The 19,159-nt window shown below is 32.5% G+C and overlaps 1 protein-coding gene across 1 annotated transcript in view; it reads left to right on the plus strand.

Moving 5' to 3' along the window:
- The window catches only part of LOC126768865 (uncharacterized), a 57,327-nt gene extending 39,551 nt beyond the window's left edge, over positions 1–17,776 (plus strand). Inside the window, exons 2-7 of the mRNA XM_050487239.1 lie at positions 9,208–9,298; positions 9,450–9,627; positions 9,755–9,957; positions 10,073–10,276; positions 10,719–13,264; positions 15,916–17,776. Coding sequence (XP_050343196.1) covers positions 9,208–9,298; positions 9,450–9,627; positions 9,755–9,957; positions 10,073–10,276; positions 10,719–13,264; positions 15,916–17,423 — 4,730 coding nt within the window. The 3' untranslated portion in view covers positions 17,424–17,776. The remainder of the gene's footprint in view (positions 1–9,207; positions 9,299–9,449; positions 9,628–9,754; positions 9,958–10,072; positions 10,277–10,718; positions 13,265–15,915) is intronic.
- The last annotated feature ends 1,383 nt before the right edge of the window (positions 17,777–19,159 follow it).

Consider the following 19,159-nt stretch of genomic DNA (forward strand, 5'->3'; position numbering starts at 1 on the left):
TTACAGTAATGTTTTATTTTTAAGTGATGTTTAAAATGACGTTTTTTCCTTTATGCTTAGTACCTATGTATCATATGCTTAAACACTCCACAATCTATTATACATAAAACAAATATTCCAAAAAGCTCGCATGCAATTAAAAACGCGAAATGATTCAATATATAGTCCAATAGTATTGGACGTGAATAAAATGAAAATCGAGGGCACGTCGCCTGAAACCCCACTGCGACCGAAGCAATGTAGCGTAAAACATTTTTAGATTAAGAAATTGTATTTTGAACAGAAACTTTAAGCTCCTTTAAATAAAGGTTAAAAATACTGGAGCCTTTAGTTGGTTTCTATCTTCGGACCCATTGCGTATCATCAGGAAGGCACTTGGTCACTGACATTACTTTTAGTATAAATTTAAAGAAAGTTTTTTAGTGTTCATTATAGTTATATTATATAATATTACTTTATTTCATCATCATCATCATCACTATATTTGGATACTTATACTATTTGGTGTGAAATAAAAAAAAATTACATTTGTGTGTTTACACTTTATTTAGGCAAATAAATCTTATAATATATCTGATAAGACAACATTCCTTGTAGTGAGAAGCTGCTAAATTATGTCCATACTCTGTGGTTACCACGCATATCCATTGTCTGCGCTCAAATTTATAAGTTGGGCGTTAACGAGCCTTCGATATTATCAGCCGATGTGCTTCCGATCAGCGTACCAATAACAAACTTTAAAGCAGACGCAATCTATTGTGTGATTTGAAATCTTATCAAACTATCACGCTAGTATGGTGGTTAATAAATTAAACTTATGGAAAAAATAAGTTAAATTAATTCTAGTTTATAAAATATTTAAAAAAATATCGCCTTTCACTTAGAATTCACTCGCATAGCTATTTCTTCACAAGAACAACTGTTATTGACCGATATAAAAGTTTCCTGTGCCCATCTTCGTATCAGTATTAACGTTTATTGACAAGGAGATAGTGTAAATTGTAAGAAATAAAATACACTCTTGAATTTGTAAATTTATGACTGACTCACTGAACGTTTCAACCGATTTTAACGTCTGCAAAAGCTTGTAGTTCCAGTTACCTACACAAATTACGAGTATTTTTTAATTATTTTGTACGTTTTTTCGTTGAGTTAATTATAAAATAGATACAGAACCAACTCAAATTAAACCATTTTTAATTTTGATTCTCCATTACAATAACTCAATTCTATTATTATGATAAGCCTGAACATTCTAATAATGTTCTTTTATAGGAATGATTAAAAACATGTTTTTAATGTTTAATTAAAAAATTAGCTGAGTGAACAGTTGCGCTAAAAACTTAAAAAAAATATTTTATCATTTTTACATGAAATCAACTTTATGCGGTTTATTTACTTTTATTAATTTTTATTTTCACTTTTAAAGGTATATTAAGTGATATAGTTTTTATTAATATTGAATATAGATACGCTCCTCTAAATTGCTCAGATGAGACAGAACAACTTAAAACAACAAATTTCAACGTGTGCATAACATTTTCTTTTAAAAATTCGAATAAGAAAACAATGTGGCTAAAATATTAATAAAAAAAATGCAACGTCATTTTGTTTAATTTGTCGAATAATATTACCTATACCAAATAAATAATTATATTTTTCATTGTAATTTATACTTTGTTCCGCTGTAGTCATTACGATGACAGGTCTTTTCCTGAGGCATAATTGTAATTTATTACGTTATTTTGTATTACGAGCTACGATAAATTTATAGATTTCCTCTGTATACAAAATGAAATTAATAGTATATATGTAGTATGAATTTTAGTGAAAATATTAATTTTAGTATTTCTTTTTTTGGGTTATAAAACGAATTGTTTTGTTAAGTTAAAACTTTTTTTAAATGGGTACCATAAAAAACTTTCAAAAAACTTGATTAACTATAATAAAATGATAAGGAAGAATCGTGATTCTTGACCAATTCGAATCTTGTTAGTCGTTTCTTTGAAATATTTTTAAACAAACCGCAAATTTTATTTTATGGAAGCTATTCTGGAATCCGCTTCTTTGTTTCAGAGTATTTTATTACTATTCGTAAAACTATCGGCTTAATGTGATGCGGGCTCACAGTGTCATCATTCATAGGTGCAAATACGTAAACCTCTTTAGTCTTGTATACTTCCTATAAGGAGAAAACTGTTTAAGTATAAAAATATTGCAATATAAGTCAATAAGGCGTTATCTTAAGAGAAATCAGCCAACTGTCCAGGACAATTATAGCGCACAAGCATATGCACAAATACAGTTGCACTTTCTATTCCCTCACTCCCAAAATCCGATATACGAGTGGAAAGAGTTTAGGCGCAAGCTTTACGTGCTTTCCGAGGAGTGAACACACTTTCAACTTTAAGGCAAGCGCGCTCCATCTTAGGCTGTATCTCACTTTCCATCAGGTGTAATAAGTCAAGCGCAAGCCTATATATTTAAAAAAAAAAAGACTCCAGGTTGCTACTGAGTGAAAGTCATAAGTCAGTCAGCGGCGTTGCAATTTCAAAGACCAGCTTAAGGTCCTATACTTGACACGCACAGGCAGAGGAACCGGTCCAAGTATGGCAACGGAGAAGGACAAAACATGAGATACACGATCTAGATTACGAGATGGTCATCCTCATCAAATGTTTATTTTTATAGAATAGGAAGGCGGACGAGCATATGGGCCACCTGATGGTAAGAGGTCATCAACGCCCATAGACATAGTAAGAAATGTTAACCATCGCTTACATCACCAAAGCGCCACCAACCTTGGGAACTAAGATGTTATGTCCCTTGTGCCTGTAATTACACTGGCTCCCTTCAAACCGGAACACAACAATACCAAGTACTGCTGTTAGAATATCTGATGAGTGGGTGGTACCTACCCAGATGAGCTTGCACAAAGCTCTACCACCACTTTGCTTATTAGCTATATAAGATCAACTATCTATGTCAACATCAGCCGGCTTACTATGACTTTTGTATTTGAAACACTACCTCTCGTCCAAATCTGTACTGCGTCAGCTGACGGTCTTTCCACCGCTACCCAGGCAGCTGCCGATTGTTTTCGTATATTCCAATATAATATTTAAACAATGACATAGTAAAGTTTCACCCGGCGTACTATGAGTTTATTATTTTTGATATTTTTTTATAAAATCTTGCGACCAGCTGACGCATACCCCCACTCTACTGTGCTGCTGACGATTTTTTTCCAGCGCAGTACGATGTTAACTATTCATGAAAAAAGTTTCAGCCGGCGTACTATTACTTTTTTTTCTTTAATTTGCCACTTTAGCAACCTCCCACAGCCAAACCCACCGCGGGTGCATCAGCTGACGTTTGGTCCACTTATTAGTCATTTGTGATCTATCGAAAATGATGGCAATCGATCAACGTAAAATTACTACCTAAAATCAAACAGCACAACCCTACCTTTAACGTACAAGACCACAACCGTATTTGTGCTCTTAGAATATCCGATGAGTGGGTGGTACCTACCCAGACGAGCTTGCACTAAGCTCTACCACCAATAAAGGGTCCGACAGGAAAGATACAATTGCACGATAAAGTTATTACAATATCGCATCACATGAAAAACTTCGTATTTTACGCCGAAGACGCGTTGGGTGAATAGGGAATAATGGTGTAGAGGGCACAATTGACGATTATCAAGGATATTCTGGATTTGAACCTACAAGTCTGGACTCTACGACTTCAATTCGCAACTTATACTTAACTTCATTAATTGCATATACATATATATCACAATTCTAGAAATTTTTAATCCTAAATTTAAGATTGCATAAGAAAATGCAGGCACATTTAAATAACATTAATACAAATGAAAGATAGATACACCAATGGCACGGACAACACGTCTGTGGAGATACAAATACAATAATAATAATTTAAAAAAAAACACGTGTATATACTCTGACAACTTCCGTTCTAATCTAATTTAAATAGCGTTACAATATGTAGCTTTACATGGAATTAATCTTAAGTAAACAATTACCTTGAACAAGTAAATTAAAAAAGAACCATTTATAAGTTTGCTAGGCGGTCTCTTAATCCTTTTTTGAAAGTGCAGTTAATCGAACGTCATTACTTTTTTCTTCTACTAGACTACATTCTACTCTCAACGTTATACTTGAACCTGCTGGAACGCTTCCTGCTGTTATCCTTAAACGGAAGCATACATGACTCGTTGCGGATAATTTTCTCTGTACTACTTTTTATTACTTATCGTATATGGCGCAGTTAAGACCGATTGCTATGACCTGAACATCTTTGGTCATTGAACCTACGTAATGGAGTTCTAGCAACCCGTGTACATTACGGATCTTATTAAGTATATCTGTAAAACATATGTAATTGAAAAGCTTTCTACCTGTTAACACGACTGTTAGATACTATTTTATTTAAGATCCGTCTTAAATGTTACACGTAAATAGTTCGTTTTTCATGCGAGCACATCACAATCATCGAACATCGAATGTTGACTTTAGAAAAATTTTAGAATCTTTTGTAAGGTATGTACAGGTAACAAAATCTTTTATACATTTCAATTATTATATCATGAGTAGACTTAAATTATTATCTTATTAGTTCTCATTAAATGAGATGTTTATTAAACAGCAAGTGAATATATATTAGGGTCTATTTTAAATTATTGGTCTATTCAAGAGATGAGGCTGCTTTGTTCAGAATTCTGCGGGCGAGCGTCAACTGTCCGGTGATTTATACTTGCGACGTTTGCCATTATAGTTGCCACCTCGCCGTGTCTATATTATGAATTTAGGTTTTAGTTAGATACTGTAAAGTACGCCATCATATACCAGTATTTTTTTAGATTTAATAAGTTTTCTCACAAAACTTAATAAATAGTCAAAAATATACTAAAATTCTTAAATATAAAAAAATTATTTAATAAAAATGAAATCCGTTAGCAAACAATACTACTGCTACTGAACTGAATACAATAACTATACAATTAACTGTACTGAACTATTCATTGTCTTCGAATACCATGCATTTATATATTTTTTTTTAATATTGCAAATGAAAATTAACAAAGTAATAATGAGACACAAAAATTTAGACTAATTCTATTTACAATCGATTTGTGGATTTAGTCTTTATATAGATACTATAAATAAAAGTATACAGCTCTCGCCTCGTTGGTCTAGTGGCAAATCCCAGGGCCATTAAAAAGTTATTAAGTTTTTCTGTCGAAAATTCTCAGTAGCAGCCCGGAGTCTGGAAGTTGGACGTGTGTACACTCCCGTGTCTCGGGAAGCACGTAAACCCGTTGGTCCTGCGCCAGAACTCCTTCGGATTATGAGAGCAAGGGAATAGAGAGTGCACCTGTGTTTGCGCACACACTTGTGCACTATAATACCTCCGCGCCGTTGGCTAATCTCTCTTGAAATTGGCCGCCGTGATCGAAATCAGTCTGGAGGCCATTATTCATATTATTAGTATATAAAGTAAGGTAATTTGCAACACTTCGCAACAATAATTAAAACATAAATTTATACGAGTATTGGTAAATACACCGCGAGGCTTAAAACGGATACTGCCACCGCGGTTGGAAATTCTAACCATTACATGTAGTTAAGATAATAATCTTTACGAGTATTAATCTCTTTTGATTGCGAAAGTTAACTAGTAAATCTCTACTTTCAGCTTCGTTACATCGTTCTTGTAGCATAAAATATAAGTTGTCAAGAATATCCGCGTGTTCACACATCATGTAGACCTCACAGAACCACAATTAACCTTGTGTGGAAAGTTTCGTACTATATTTACAGTTTTATATATTATAATGTGTACTCTACACATGATTACTCCAAATTAAGACGGTTGTTTTGTTGTGAAAGCTACAATTTTAAAAATTATTCTTTTCAAATTGCATGTATCCACCAGAAAATGGGGTTGAATCAGATCAATCTTGAACTAATCTTGTGTTGTTTCCACGTAACTAGGACACGAAGCAAAGCTTACTTTATATTATGCTTTGTTAAAATCTTGCAGTAGTTGAATTGTGGCCAAAGAGAAAGATTTGAGTTTCTTTTTAAACATTATGGAATAGGTTAAGAATCTTGTATCGACAGTTTATTAAATGTTAACAAATAACACTACTTCAATTAGTGTTTGTGTTTCCTTCAATTTTTGATTTTTTTCTGTGCTGCGAACACTCAACGATTTAATGTTTCCCAAACTTGCCGATGGTATGTCTCTTACTAAATCACTTTAGCAATAAATAAGAAACATTTATGACTACCACGATTTGTAAACGTTACAAGCGCCATTATTGTAAATAGATAATTTAACTCGTTCGTACTTTATATATTCTATGCCACTTCTTTTCATAAGTACGATAAATCTTTTGTCTTAACGATACTCAACTAAGTAGATCCTCCTTAACGTCATAAAACCCAAGACTAACAGAAACATAACGTAAATATATGTAAACTAACCACATAACTAACCTCTTGACCCGAATCTCAGTTTTCTATAAAATGTAGAAAATTTATGGTAATCTAAAATATTAGATAACATATTTTTTTTAAATGAATAACATTTTATTTTCATGGTTATCTAGGCTTACATGTTATCATATTCTTAAAAGCACACAGTTAAATTTGTATACATTATGATAAACATACGCTCTATCAATATATATGTATATCAATGACGTGATTTTTATAACCAGCCTCGAGCTTAGCTTGTAACGTCATTATTAAACTATTCTCTGAACTGAACTGAACTGAACTCTGAATAAAGAAAGAAGAAAAGTAAATTAGAAGTCTTGCATAAATCCACACTGATTTGCACTTCAGCGATCCACAGTCCTGATATATACGAAGGACAAATGACTCATTACTAGGTAATGTCCTTCTGTAATGTCAATCCAAGATTGACCAATTATTCCGGTATTCAATATAACATAGCTTTTTAGAAATTATTTTCAAACGTCATAATTTAATATAAATATTTTTATAAAAGGCATTGTATAGATACTACCAATAATAAAGTATTAAAGTTTTGTTATATTTAGATAAAGAATCATTACATGGGTAGTTCCATTATTAAATGATTCGTAAAACGTTACTAAAGTATTTGTGATATTCTGTACCGTTTGGACTTCTATCTGTTACATTAAGCAACAAAATTCAAGCTTATTCGAGAAGCCTTCCAGATGGTAGTGGTTTAATCTGATATGCCTTGGAAGTCTGTGGTTAAGATTCAAACCTTGGAAATGCTTAGTAATTTTACATTGTTTTTTTTTGTCTACAAAAACACGTCGAAAATAAACTTTTAATTTCGATAAAACAAGGCTATGTCAGAATTAGCAATATAGAAATTAATTTAAGATTTTTTTTTTCTTCAAAATACATAAAAAGTGAATCATTTGAACAAGACTTAGTTCAATATGATATTAAGCCCTATTTTTATTATATAAAACCAAGATTATATTTTACTATATTTAATAAAAAAAATGTTGTACTTACACATACACAGTTCGTAAATAGTATGAGTTACAATGTTTTGTTTATATTCCCTTAGGAACCGGTTCACATAGTAAATACTAACTCATAAGGGCTGCGCTCTTGGAAGTCCTTCTCAAAGTCGTGACCATATAATCCTGGCCTACGGTTATGGATATTAGCTGCTCTCTGTACATTAAAATAATACTATCATTTCAAATTAACGCTACGATACCATATTTGTTTTTTTTTTTGTTTATTTATTATACTGCTTATATTTAAGGGACCAATAATTTTTACTTATTAAATTTTTAGAATATAACTTAAAATAAATATTATATTATAAACCATTATTTTACTTTCTTTACATTAATTTGATTAATTATTATTATTTATCGTAATAAAAGAGGCCTGCCTGCTTGTAAAAAGCCGTTCAATGCGTTTCATTAAATTCCTTGCATTCTTGGGAATTTCTACTATTCTGCATTCAATCTACATTCCTTTCCGCTTTACCAGTACAGAATTTCAATGGAACGCCCATCCTTTAATTGTAATGTACCTAGTAGGTATGGTAGGCATGACAAAATGTATTGCTATTTACATAGAAAAATAAAATGGCATATCTATCTGTTTTTCCATTACTTTTAGTAGAGTGAACATCCAAATACTTTATTTATTTGTATTTTTTATACCGTCACCTATTACCGTTACCGTAAGTTGGCATAATCCACCACACACGAAGCGACGTGCATAGTCCTGGCCCGCTGGGAGCCAAGGCCGTCTGACAATGGGTTCCACTTGCGCATTTCTTATTGCGATCCAATATTATTCAATCTCACAATCCGTTTATATGGAACTAGTTTCCTGCGACTAGTCTACGATTCAAGCTTCGTATTCTAGATAATTGAATACTCGATTTTATAGCCCCTCCACACTAGATCCCAATGCCGTCGTGCTTTAGGCTATTGTAGTCAATATCAAAATAACAAATAAAAACTTATTGTAATACAAACACAAAGACCAAAAAAATCATAAATAATGGTTTAGAATATTTTTATTTTACCGATAACTTTGACAGGACTGTTTGAGCAAGTATTACCCAATCACTATTTATTCTTTTACCAAACAGCAATATTGTCGTATTCCGTTCGGAAATGTGAGCGAGCCAGAGTATTAACAGGCACAATAAACACCATGCAAATTTCGTTCGCTGTTGATGTAGAAGTGATTTATAGTTCATAATATAGTATCAGTGTTTAAGAGCGCGAGTGGATTATATCTTCTACTTTCCTCAAATAAATTAAAAACAATGAGTAAAATATCTATATATATATATATATATATATATATATATATATATATATAATATAAGTTAACTAGTTTTAAGGTTCAGAGTATACTCACCTTGATAAGTACCACATACCCATTCATCACTTATTCTGCCAAATAGCAATACGAAATTAATGTTTTCCTGTGAAAATGTTTGTAGCAACATAATATTCCAATATAACCAAATCTGAATCCATAATTTATTAGCAGCGATACAGGAATGTATAATGCCATTGTTTGTAGGTAGTGTCCAATTTTTTAAATAGTTGATTGTAACTATAGTCAATAGGCAAAATTTACAGTAGATATTTTTATTTTTTAATGTAATTGAATTATTAAACTGTTTCAGCTGAGGGCAGCCTGTCTGATTTTGCAGCGCGCAAAGTTAATTTCACGGCCAGTAATCCCCTCAAAAAGGAACTATTCACTACAGATACAAGGTAATTAAATACATGAATTTTAAACCGTTTATATTTTATTCAATTAAGTGCTAAGGTTTATAGATGGATATAAAATTACAATTTCATTTTATTATAGGTAATCTATTAAAGTCTATGTTTTATGTCTTTTAACAACATTCGAACATTCCAGGCCCGCAAGCTTGCGAAGCTTGTACGAAAAGGCTACGACCGACCGTCTTTCTGCTTCTATCCTTGACCAGCTAAGAAGAGACTCGCAACATTCCCCGTATCTTCTTTGCACGCCCGTTTTAAGTTCGAAGAGAAGAAAAATATTTAAAAAAGTAGATGTCGACATCGAAACTCACATTGTAAGTCAGTTATGATTCTAGTACGCTTTTTACCTTAAAAAGTATTTGTGTGTTGCATAAAATATATTTAAACATTCCATTTTTATTTAGAATTATATATTCAAAACCACTTCTCAATCTTACACAGCCATCAGTAGTAGAACACCTAAGAAAATGGACGTCAAGAGAAGCTATGGGCGACGTAACAGCACTGCCAGACTCCTCTATGCGTATAGTTAGCAGTGTCACTCTTACGCCCGACGAGCTCTCGGAATGCGGCTCTGGAGACGACGAACCCATCGACCACCGGTTACCTAGCCCAGAAGAGCAGTTGCGAATTATCGCTTCCAAGTAAGTTCATCGTTACCCATTTTAAATAAGTTTTTATAGCTATGTGTAAAATTAATATCATTCGAGTTACAACGGTGAATACCATTCATAGTTATAAATTCAAAACCATTTCTAGGTTCCCACCGGAAGTAGTGGCAATAGACACGTCTGGCAAATTCTTCGATAGAATGTGTAGTTCACGGAAATCGCTCCACGTAGAGATGAACGTTGGGGAGACAGACACGGTGAAGCGGCGGACGCGAACGAGGAAACCTCGGGGTAAAAGACGAAACACCATTTCGGGCACTGATCAGAAAGAGCTTAGAGAGGCTATAGCTGGGTAAGCTTTATAGAATGCACTGTATACTTCAGATTACATTATTAAATAATTTGCTGATATCTCTAAAATGATTGTGGTTAATGTAATCTTTAGTAAATAAATTAACGTTAGTAACCTAAAGCACAGTATCGTGTGGAAGCTTTAAATTTGTTTAAATTTTGGCACATTTAACCTATCGATGACATCTTGTGCTTCTGTGAATAAATTATTTTTGTTACTGGTTGTCGTTATTCACTTATGCTTCCTAATATTTAACGAAATAAAGATAAAACAATAAACATTTTGCACTTAAACACTAATAGTGTCATACTCTCATTAGCTTTAAAATTAATTTTATCTTTGAAATATGTCGCTGATACAAGACCAAGCGAAATAGTTCAAAGATTTTATTCATAGGCCTCTAGCGTGTGACTAATGCTTTGCTTGGTTTGTTTGATCATAGTGATACTCCAAATGCTGTGGCTTCTGAAGAAATGGAAGATAGCACTGTTATCAGATCCCGATCAAGCGATTTACTTAAGAAGAGTCCAACAGACCTAAATAATAAGAAAAGTCATTTTAATAGTTTGAAACAATGGGGTAAAAACAGATTAAAAATGATTGGTAGATCGCCTAGTGCTAGTAGAGACAGTTTCAAAGACTCTAAACTCGATAAATCTAAAGAATTTAAATCACCTGTAAGGAATGAAGACAATGAAATTTTAGAAAATGTAACTTTGCGTATTAAACGACCTGAAGAGGAAGAAAGGCGAACAAATCTAAGATGTGCCTCGTACTCATCTTCGGAAAAAAGTATCGGAGTACCGATGAATGTTCAAACAACAGCAACTGTCAGCAGTGGAGTAAGATTAAGAGGGACATCGACACAACGAAGATCTAGACGATCAGGCATTGGGAAAGACGAACCACATTCATCTAGTGGCAATTGGTCCGCAAGTTCCGAATCTGGAAGAACGAGCATAGGCTCCGAAATCACAACAACAACTGTACCACCGAAAAGCACATCTGCTACAACATCTAACAATTCTCTCAACTATCATAACTTTCCACCCAGTTCCATAATAAGTAGAAGAAAATTCCTTAATACTTCTGGTTCGGGAAGTGTTACAAGTGAGGGTACCCTTACACCGGATATTATTCATGACTTACACGAGGACTTAGAAACAAGTTCAGAATTTTCTTGTGATACAGAGGGTTATTATACTTCTTTTCATATGGATTCAGGACTTAAAACATTAAAAGAAGAAGAAATTTCTCCAAGTACTCCTCTTCACACAACAACTGCTCTTTCAAACTCTTCTAATAGTCAAAACTTAACAGCTGAAAATGAATACGAACTATTTGGCAAAGGCTCTACAAGTACAACAACCAGTTCAGCTGGTACTGTATGCACAACATTAATGGCAGCTGAAAGTGATAAATCTTTAATTATAGGCCCAACCGTACCTGAAAGAAAGAGCTCTTTAACAAAAATTAACCGTAGTCGAGGAAATAATAACATCAGTGCAAGCTTAGACCGAAGCAATACGACTGTGTTTTCTAAAACTCCATTTAGCAGCTTACGATACAACACAATGCGTTCTTTTAATGAAAAATCAATGTCTAATCATTCCTCGCCTGAAGTACAGTCACCGCCATCTTCGACTGTAACAATTACAAAAAATATTGGCATTCAGAGAGAAATCACAGCAGTTGTAGAGGTACATACTGAAACAGATATGGAAAGTACAAAGAAAAGTACAGGAACAAGTTCACCAGATTCTGGACATAATACCTCTAGTTCACCAATAGAAGATTCTGTATCAAGTGCTCAAGGAAAAAATAGCCTCTCCGAACAAGATTACTCTGAATCATCAGATCTTGAAGGAACAGATAGAATTGAAAGAATAAGATTCAAAACAACTATAAACAGTTCTAGGATTCCATCGATGTGTGTTATAACGCCAACTAACTCAGACGATGAAAGTGAAACTAGCAGTAAATGTCCAGATAAGAACGGAAGACAAGAAATAGGAAAATCTTCCAGTAGACCAAAATTAGATTTACCCAATGAAGGAAAACAAAAGGACATTCGATCAATTGATGAAGGAAAACCATGTAGACCCCAAAATCAACTAAAATCTCTTCATACTTTTAATAATTTTATGTGTCGATTAAAGGGGGTTTTGCCGAATAAACTTTCAAACAAAATCACAAAGTCACCAATTGCTAAAGATGTTCATGCCTTGGAAGATTTCTACGATTCCGGCGATTATGTAACAATTGCAGACGTAAAAAATAATAATCAAAAACTCAGCATAAATCGAGGCCCTTATGCAAACAACGATATTGTTAAAAAGAATTTACAAGCCGTTTTATCTGGAAAATTACCCGAAACGGAGTATGTTTCCCTAAATGAACTCCCAAATTGTTTAAATGAAACTAAAGATTATTTAGAAAATAGCTTAGAAGATAAACAGTCCCAAGTATTAAATGAAATACAAAAGAAAGGCGCAAAAGTAACTCTTGATTCTCAAGGTCAAGTAATTTACTCTTCAGATACTTTAAAACGAAGAAATGGTGCTCACACGACATTTGAACCAGGTCCATTTGTTCAAGAAATATGCCCTACAACTACAATTATCCAAAGAGAAAGTGCAGATGTAGTAAAAATCGCAGACGAAACAGATTTTCCATATCAATCACCGCCGCCATTAAGCAAACCAACGTCACCGCAACTAGGAAAAATGATTATTAAGGCACCAATAGATCCTCATGGTACTGTAACTACGGAATATGTGACATTACCTCCTCCTAAGCCAAGTACAATAATTTCAGCTACTCCTGTTACTTTTTCACAAATTTCAACTAACAATAAATTAAATAATGGTAATAAGACAACTAAAAATCTACCACGAGTAGTCGAAGCTATAACAAGAACTGGTGCATATATAAATATACATGATGCAGAGGGTGTCAGCTTATCTCCAACGAAAGATGATACCACAGGTAAGACTCAAATTTCCTCACCACCCGTGATTGAAGTCAATCATTCCAATTTAGAATATTCTGGCAGTGAAGAAATAATTCCTTTTGTGCCTAACTTCCAAACATCGGTTATTTTAAAAAATGAATGCGTAAATGATTTTAATAAAACTGGTAGTAAAAAAGTAGCCGAAGTAATGAAAATGTTTATAAGTAGAAATAATGTTGGTGAAAATGTAAATTCAAGCGTTCCTAATAATGAAAGTTATGACAAATCTCTGTGTAATAAGATAAAACGAAGTGATAGCTATAAACTTGCCAATTCGCCATTGATGCCCATAAAAAAGTTACTTAAACTCGATAGCTTCAGCAGCAATGCTAGAAAGGTAAACTCGTTTGAAATGATTCAAGCGGAAATTGCAGCTGATTTGCTTCGCGAACAAATAAACTATCCATCCACGGTGTCTCCTAAATTACATCATAAAAACGGTAAACGTAGTATCATCTGTGAATGCGTCAACAATATCCCTAATAATTTCGATGACAAATTTGAAGCCGAATTATCAGCTTTAGCATTGAGTCCGTTAAACACACCTTTACCAAAAAGACATACTATTGCCTTAGTCCCGGATAACAGAGACAAGGCTATAGATATGTTAAGTGCCATATTAGATTCCGAACCTGAAAATGTATGTCTATTACATTCTCCACCAGCTTGTCCTCTTAGCCCTAGTAAAGTAACTGTTCCTTATGACGGATCGATGCATAGAGCTCGAATTTTATCAATTTCAGAATCTGATTATGGAACTGAAATTTGGTAAAAATTATCTTGCACTTCATTAAATATTTTACCGTTATCCTTTTTGGCTGTTACCCGTCTTTTTTACGCTTAAATCTAATTTCTTATTAATATATATAAATTAAGGATTAATCTATTTAGATTTTTTTAATTAAATTGTTTGTTTTAAATTTATAAAGTTAAATAATTTTAAGCAATGTTATTAAATATAATGTAATTATAATATAAATAGGTTCACTGATTTAATTGTAGTAATTTCCGTCCATTAGGATTTTATTCGTCTTCCTTGCCTAACTTAGCTAATTTATTTCTGTGATAGATTATATTTTATGAATTTAAAATCTTTTATCGTAGAATTTTAATGTGCAAAATCTGTTTGTCATTATGTTTAAAATTTTAAATACAATTTTGTACAATTAAATGCATGGTGGCTTCCTTCACCCGTGTGTGCACAGCTTACGAATAGTTATTATTTTTTGTATGAAGTGCATGGTGTGACATTATTTTTTGTCAATATGTGTTATTGTAAATAATATTATACAATTATTGTAAATTAACGCACTTATTTCATTTAATTTCACTCCTGTTGCTCTCATCCGCACTTCACCCCATCTCATTTTCAAGTTGCCGCGCACCTTTAACAATTAATTAATAATAAGAATTAAGTTCTGTTATAAGATGTTCTTTTACTTTACCTATGAAATGATTAAGATGACAACTTGAAGCATAAAACTGAGAAACATCACGCAATAGAATTTAATTCGTATTTAAATGACAAATGGGAATTAAGTCTATAAACACTGCGCCCAATCACACTGCATAAAACAAATACGAAAAAGAATCTTGAGAACTGAATAATAATATTAACTCAATTTCATTATAACCATATATTAACTGATTTAAAGGTCAATACATTAGAATTGGCACTAAGTTATTTAGAATATTAAAGAATAAGGTTTTATTTTTAATTATCCAAAGAAAAGATGTATTTTAATTAATATTACTGATCATAACATCGCTTTTCACAACGAACGAGATTGCTTCCAATGGTTGCAACTTTGTTAAGATCAAGTTCTTCGAAGGTAATGTTATTATTGCTTTTAGCATGGTTTTTTCTTTGCATGTATATATACTAATAAAACTGAAAATTAAAATGCCAAAAACTTGTCACTTTTACATTATAAAATGCAATTTACAAAAACATTAACGATTTATGACTTTATTGAACTATGTCAATAAATATAATGAATATGATCGTTAATCTTAGTATTGTGAAGTGTAAACAAACGGGTTATTGGTGCTTTTAATTTATTTACGCAATTTCAAAATATAGTTTAATATTATATCTTGTGTAATATTATATTTAATTATAATTGCGACATTGAATAATTAATTTTAGTTATGTTTAATATTTTTAATGGTTATTAAAATTTTATAAATATAAACCTAATAATTTAGTAAATACCATGCACTTTTACATCCATAAAATATATTTGAACCGAAATATGGAATTAACAGTAGTTTAAAATTCACTTAGTTATGGGTTCTGGGTCTCCACTTTGCATGCAAATTTTTAAATTAAATTTAAGTTAACCTAAGAATATGTATTATTATTAATGCAATTTTAAATATTGTTACTATTAAAAATTAAGAGAAAAATATTGTAATTATAATATTTAGTTATTTTATAAATGTTATTGGGTAACGGATATTAAATTAACAATTTTTTAAAGCGACAAGTAATTAAAACTGCTTGTATTTCTTGTGAAATGTTACGTATGCTGCCTATATTATCATGTTCAAGTTCAATTAATATGGTTTACGTAAAAAACCCTTGAATAATTTTGTAACAACTAAATTTCCATTTTCATTTCAGACTATCGAAAATCTAATGCTGGCACACCATCCAAATATCAATTTCGAGACCAAGATATATCTCCCACTGTCGACTTAAACCCTTTCTATCCAACCATGCATCAGTACCATACGGCACACCTTCGTGGCAAACATGGTGTTGTTATTTATGAAAATGAAAATGCTAGCGTTCAAAATAAATTTTGGACATTACCAAAAAGTACATCGACTATATCAGCTGAAAGAACAATCGTTATGGATCAAAGGTCATTAAATAGTCCAAATAATGCGTCTACAGATTCACAATCAGATAATCGACAACTTGCGCCTCGCATTGAACAATCCATAAAGATATCACCAATAGATCCTCGAACATCAGCAACATTCAAATCATCTACTCCAACGAATAAAGAGAATGTAGTAAATATAACTTCCAAGCTTCTTTCTCCTGTTAAATCGACGATGACAAATGAAGAACTTTATGCAGTCATACATAAAAGTAAGAAGAAGCTCAATATTAAGGAAACATCAGAAATAGCCGATTCACCTTTCCTTAACACAATCAACTTATCACCAGTAAGTTCTGAGGCATCATTCTTTCATAAAGGCAGTCAACGCTATCCAGAAACTGGCTACATAGGAGACTATAAAACTCGGTCCAATATAAATCTAGATAAACAAAACACAGGGGCTTACCCTTTAGGAACCTTTAATACACATAAACAAGAATCTTGTGCAGATAGATACGGCCCACTGCAACAAACATCAAGATTAGATTTTAAAAAATTACTTTTACAGCACAGTGTGAAATTGAATACAATAAATGTTCAGAATAAGTCAAATAAGCTTTCCGCCGTCGAGCAACTGAAACTTTCAAAAGAAAAAATACAAATTCCCATGACACCACCAGGAAATAGGTCACAAATTAATATTCTTGATCTAAGCGGTTCTCCGAAAACTTATAGCCACAGAAAGATTATAAAATCTAACAACCAACCACTATCACCAGGTAGGACAAATAGCTTATTAAAAGATCACAAAAATACGGCAAAAATTCTTTTATCTCCAAAATCGCAATGGCGATTCTCAAGTCCGAGATCTGATGTCCTTTCCACGCCCATACCTGAAGCAAACAATGAAGATGAAAATTCGAATAGCTCAGGAGAGAAATCTGAAACGTCTCCAATAAACCCACCGTCAAAAACAGTTCCTATTTTAACTAATCAACATTTTGGAGCTCGGAGGTCCTTGATACCGATAAATGAGCATAAATTAAATAAAGAGCATAGCTTAAATATTTCTATAAATCAAGGCGTCTTTCCAATCGACAATGATTATACCAATTCACATACTTTATCTAGATCGGAAATAATGCAAGCCAAACGTGCGGAATTCTTTAAAAGTGCTCCAGAAAAACCTTTACCACAATTGACATCCTTTAAAAGCTTAAATTCTGGTACGGCTTTAAGAAATAATACTTCACCTGATAGGGAAAAAACTTCGCCTTCAACGTTGGAGACAGCCTTATGATAATTATAAGTTACTGTATTGAAGAGGTGCTTATTGCCATTTGTTCATTTGTAAATATGGAAATGAAATAATAAAAGAAGCTTTAATCTAGTCTGTTCTTGCTTAGTGTGCCATTGATATGGTATTATTAATGTACATCCAGTGTTCAATCTACTTATCGACGATATTTTGTTTTCTATCCTTTTTTTAAATAGCTCTTTTGGGGCCAATCTTAGTTTATAAAATTAAGATATTATTGTAAGCATAATTACAAAATAATCCGTAAGTATTTATTGTGTAAACGTACTATGTAATTAATTTTGAGTTTTGGGTTTTTAAGTTATTAAAAAATTTAATTAAACGTTTTGAACATATTTTAAAGTATTTTATTAAATAAGTTAATCCGTAATGAAATAAATAGTGTTCCTTTTTGTAGCCACGTAATATTATATCAAATACTGACACACCGTGTAATAGACAAAATAAAATAAAATATAGTTTATGGATTAAAAACCATTGCTACATTTTCAACAAATAAGTTACATCTGCTTAATAATTTAAATGAATGTTACGATCTTTACGAGAAAAATATTTAGAGAACATTGTGATAACTAAATTACATTTTGACCGACAGTCATAAAGTAAGTTTTATTATAAACACACTTAAGACTACTTACTATTTTTTACCTAAAGATTATCAGATAAGAGAATATGGCCCGAGAGTATGGAGAATATAGTGACGAGAACCCGTGTATCATGTCCGAAGATTGCGAGTTCAAACCGGGCAAGCACCTCAGAATTTTCACGTACTTAATATATATATAAGCGAAATAATACTAATCATGAGATCTCCTAAACTATTCGCCGAATTAACTTGATATTTGTCACATTTACTCCTCCCCTGACGTAGACGCTCACTAAGAACAGATTTTACGCATATCCTATCCAAAATACATTTTTCTTATTATTTATTCATTCGAAGCAGGGGCGATTAGCAAGTTTGTGTATATAATTTATCACGCGCTACGCAGTGAAGAAAAACAACATGAGGAAACCTGCATGTGTTGGATGAAATACCGCCACATGTGTATCCACCAACCTGCATTGGAGCAGCGTGGTATAATACGCTCGAAACCTCAAAAGAAGAGAAGACCTTTGCCCAGCTGTGGGAACTTTGCAAAATAAACATTGTAAAAGGGTTGATGCTAGTGTGCAAAAAAAACATATTACAAGGCTTAATAATAATAATAATAAATAACTTTATTCACCAAAAAGAAACAAAGACAAAAAAAGTTAAGGTACAAAACCATAAAAAAAGAGTTAACAATATGATATTTGATAATTTGGTGAAAAGGTCGTAGTCTCAGCTAGGCTGCTTTTCAGTCTACGCCTTGTACATATGCTGCCAACACAAACGCTACATTCAGTGCAGTAAAAGGTAAAAGAAGATAAAATTACTTAAGGACTTTTTTCTTACCAAAATAAGCTTAAATGACGTGTAACTTTAAGTACATTGACATTTTTCTATCAAAAATGGTCAAAACGGTTAAAGTTGGTGCTGGAATCATCGAAAGCAGTTCGCTTGTTTTGGAACTCAATTATTTTATTATAGAATCAAATAACAACTCAAGAATCAATTACAAAACAATAGTAATACATATTGATAGAATCCATGAAGTGTAATTCAAGTGTATGTGTAAACAATTCAATGAGCGCAGAACGTTGTTCTATAAAGCTACGTTTTTTTATTTTGGTTG

The sequence above is a fragment of the Nymphalis io genome, chromosome 6, assembly GCF_905147045.1.
Source record: "Nymphalis io chromosome 6, ilAglIoxx1.1, whole genome shotgun sequence".
Classification (NCBI taxonomy): Eukaryota; Metazoa; Arthropoda; class Insecta; order Lepidoptera; family Nymphalidae; genus Nymphalis; species Nymphalis io.